General features: G+C 28.3%; 1 protein-coding gene across 1 annotated transcript; it reads left to right on the top strand.

Annotated features, from left to right (window-relative positions):
* Positions 1–987: 987 nt before the first annotated feature.
* LOC101501259 (protein DETOXIFICATION 49-like) lies at positions 988–2806 on the top strand. Its single transcript, XM_004513624.4, has one exon. The coding sequence runs from the start codon at positions 1113–1115 to the stop codon at positions 2718–2720; it is 1608 nt and encodes a 535-aa protein (XP_004513681.1). The 5' UTR covers positions 988–1112; the 3' UTR covers positions 2721–2806.
* Positions 2807–3083: the final 277 nt, after the last annotated feature.

Raw genomic sequence — 3083 nt, 5'->3', positions numbered from 1 at the left:
CTTTTTTATCACATATTAAAGTATATGTGCCCAATGTATTCGTTAATTGGATATTCAACTTCACAATCAACGATTTCATATATAGTGCCACAAAAATCACTTTTTTTAATGGAATCTCTTATATACGTTGTTAAGAGTTTGATCATTGATCATTATTTATTAAATAATATTTCTAAGAAAAAAATGCTAATTTGTTTAGTTAATCTATCTCAAAAGGTTATTTTTTAGTTCATGACTATGGTTTATCCGTGTTCAACCAAAAATTATTTAAATATTAAATTAAATAAGATTTCAATTCTAATACATGTGAGATATTATGCAGGAGGATACTGTATTTCAAAATTATATGAATAAATATCTTCAAGACACTCCAATCAAATAATCGTGAAATTAAAAATATTTTCCAATAAATTAAAGAATATTTAATATAATTATTACAAAACAATAACTTTTTATATACAAAAACTATTAATATGATATGACACAGTTTAGTTTATCCTTAACCACTATTCATAATTAATATATGTAGTCGTTGCCCCTATTTTCTTTCATATTTAGGATCAGAAAAAGAAAAAATACATAATATTGTATATATTTCATTAAATATTCTACTTTTTTACAATATATTTTTGTGTTTTTTTTTTATCGTTTATCACGTAAATACTTGATAGTATTAATGAACACATATGCATATTTCAACTCTAAAATTAAGAACATAATTCAATATAAATTTAATTTATAAACACAGTTAAACGTAAAGAATATTTACATTTTCATTCTATCATTTGAAAATATTTAACCTCTATTATAATTATAATTTATGGAATGTGTAAAACTTTTTACCTCCATAATAATTAAGTGATTCAATATATGTATATGGTTGAATGAGAATTGAATCCCAAAGACTTATTGCATTTGCCAAACTACCTAAGAGTGAGAGTTTTCTAAGACTTTGGTCCCCTCAACAAGATCACTATAAAACCCCAAACAACAATCCTTTCCAAACTCATCTAATCTTTTCTCTCTCTAAAAATCTCTCCTCTGTTTCTCTCCCCTGTTTCATCAATTGAAACCCATTTTTTCTCCCTTCAAAGAGACAAAAAAAAAAGATCATGATGAGTGAGAAATCAAATCAAGAAGAAACCAACAACATGATTCTCACCAACCCTTTAATCCAAAAACAACAAAAACCAAAAAAAAGAATCCTTAACAATCTCTCAAAAACATTCAAAGAAATGTCATCAATTTCAAACATAGCTTTACCAATGATCCTAACATGTCTCCTCTTATATTGTAGATCCATGATTTCAATGCTATTTCTTGGTCACCTTGATGAACTTGCTCTAGCAGGTGGTTCACTTGCTGTTGGATTTGCAAACATCACTGGTTACTCCATTCTTTCTGGTCTTGCTGTTGGAATGGAACCAATTTGTGGACAAGCTTATGGTGCCAAAAAATTCACTCTTCTTGGTCTTTGTCTTCAAAAAACCATTCTTTTACTCCTTCTTGTTTCAATGCCAATATCAATTTTATGGCTTTACATGAAAAAAATCCTTTTGTTCTTCAACCAAGATCAAGAAATAGCAGAAATGGCACAAATTTATATCCTTTATTCAATTCCTGATCTTATTGCTCAATCCATTTTACACCCTTTAAGAATTTACCTTAGAACACAATCCATAACTCTTCCACTCACACTTTGTGCTACTTTCTCAATTTTTCTTCACATACCCATTAATTATTTTCTTGTTTTTTACCTTAATTTGGGTGTTAAAGGTGTTGCATTAAGTGGGGTGTGGACAAATTTCAACCTTGTTGGTTCCTTAATCATCTACATAATTTACTCAAAAACTCATGAAAAAACATGGGGTGGTTTTAGTTTTGAATGTTTTTCAAAGTGGGCCCCACTTCTCAATTTGGCTATACCAAGTTGTGTTTCCATTTGTTTAGAATGGTGGTGGTATGAATTCATGACATTGTTTTGTGGTTATTTAAACAATCCAAAATCAACAGTTGCATCAATGGGAATTTTGATTCAAATAACTTCATTGATGTATATATTACCTCATTCATTAAGCAATAGTGTTTCAACAAGAGTTGGTAACATGATTGGTGCACAAAAGCCTTCAAAAGCTAAACTTTCTGCAATTGTTGGACTTTTTTTCAGCTTCTTGTGTGGCTTATTAGCTTTAAGTTTCACTTTTTTGGTTAGAAACATTTGGGCTACTATGTTCACAAATGATAAAGATATTATTTTTTTGACATCAATGGTTTTACCTATTATAGGTTTATGTGAGGTTGGAAATTGTCCTCAAACAACAGGTTGTGGTGTCCTTAGAGGAACAGCTAGGCCTAAAGTTGGTGCTAACATAAACTTAGGTTGTTTTTATCTTGTTGGTATGCCTGTTTCTGTTTGGTTGGCATTTTATGGTGGATATGATTTTCAAGGTCTTTGGTTTGGATTACTTGCTGCTCAGGGATCATGTGCTGTTACTATGTTCATTGTTGTTTATAAAACTGATTGGAATTTTGAAGCTTTGAAAGCAAGGAAACTTACTGGATTGGAAACTTGTGCTTTTGTTGTTGTGGAAGAATGTGTTCTTCATGATGATCATGATCATGATCATGATGATAATCAAGAGAAATCATCTCTCATGTTTGGAAATAATCAAGATTGTTTCTCATTTTGTTCTGTTTCTGATGAAGAGTGTTTGGCTTAGTTAATCTATTAATAAAGAGAAAAAAAATATTATTTAATTGTGGTTTTAGTGTTTATAAATATATAACTTTTTTTTAGTTTTTATAATTTTTGTTTTAATTTTGTAAATATACAATTTTTGTATTTCGGATTTGGTATTTATATTTTCTTTTTATGTAAACATTGATCGCATAAAATATTTGATTTTTGTCTTTTTTTTTTTAAGTAATATTTACCGAATCAACAGCAACAAAATACAAATGACCAAAAATAAAAAATTTATATTTGTAAAGATTAAAAGCAAAATAAAATAATTTTATATAGATTAAAAAAGAATGTTTGAATTTAGATAAAGAAACTCATATACAAGAATTGAAATTTCAAT

The sequence above is a fragment of the Cicer arietinum genome, chromosome 8 (assembly GCF_000331145.2).
Source record: "Cicer arietinum cultivar CDC Frontier isolate Library 1 chromosome 8, Cicar.CDCFrontier_v2.0, whole genome shotgun sequence".
In the NCBI taxonomy this organism is placed as follows: domain Eukaryota; kingdom Viridiplantae; phylum Streptophyta; class Magnoliopsida; order Fabales; family Fabaceae; genus Cicer; species Cicer arietinum.
Note: the sequence above shows the minus strand (reverse complement) of the source record. Positions and strands in the feature narration are given on the sequence as shown.

Bases quoted from the DNA above. Each gene is read 5' to 3' on its own strand.
- LOC101501259 (XM_004513624.4), top strand. From the start codon at position 1,113: ATGATGAGTGAGAAATCAAATCAAGAAGAAACCAACAACATGATTCTC.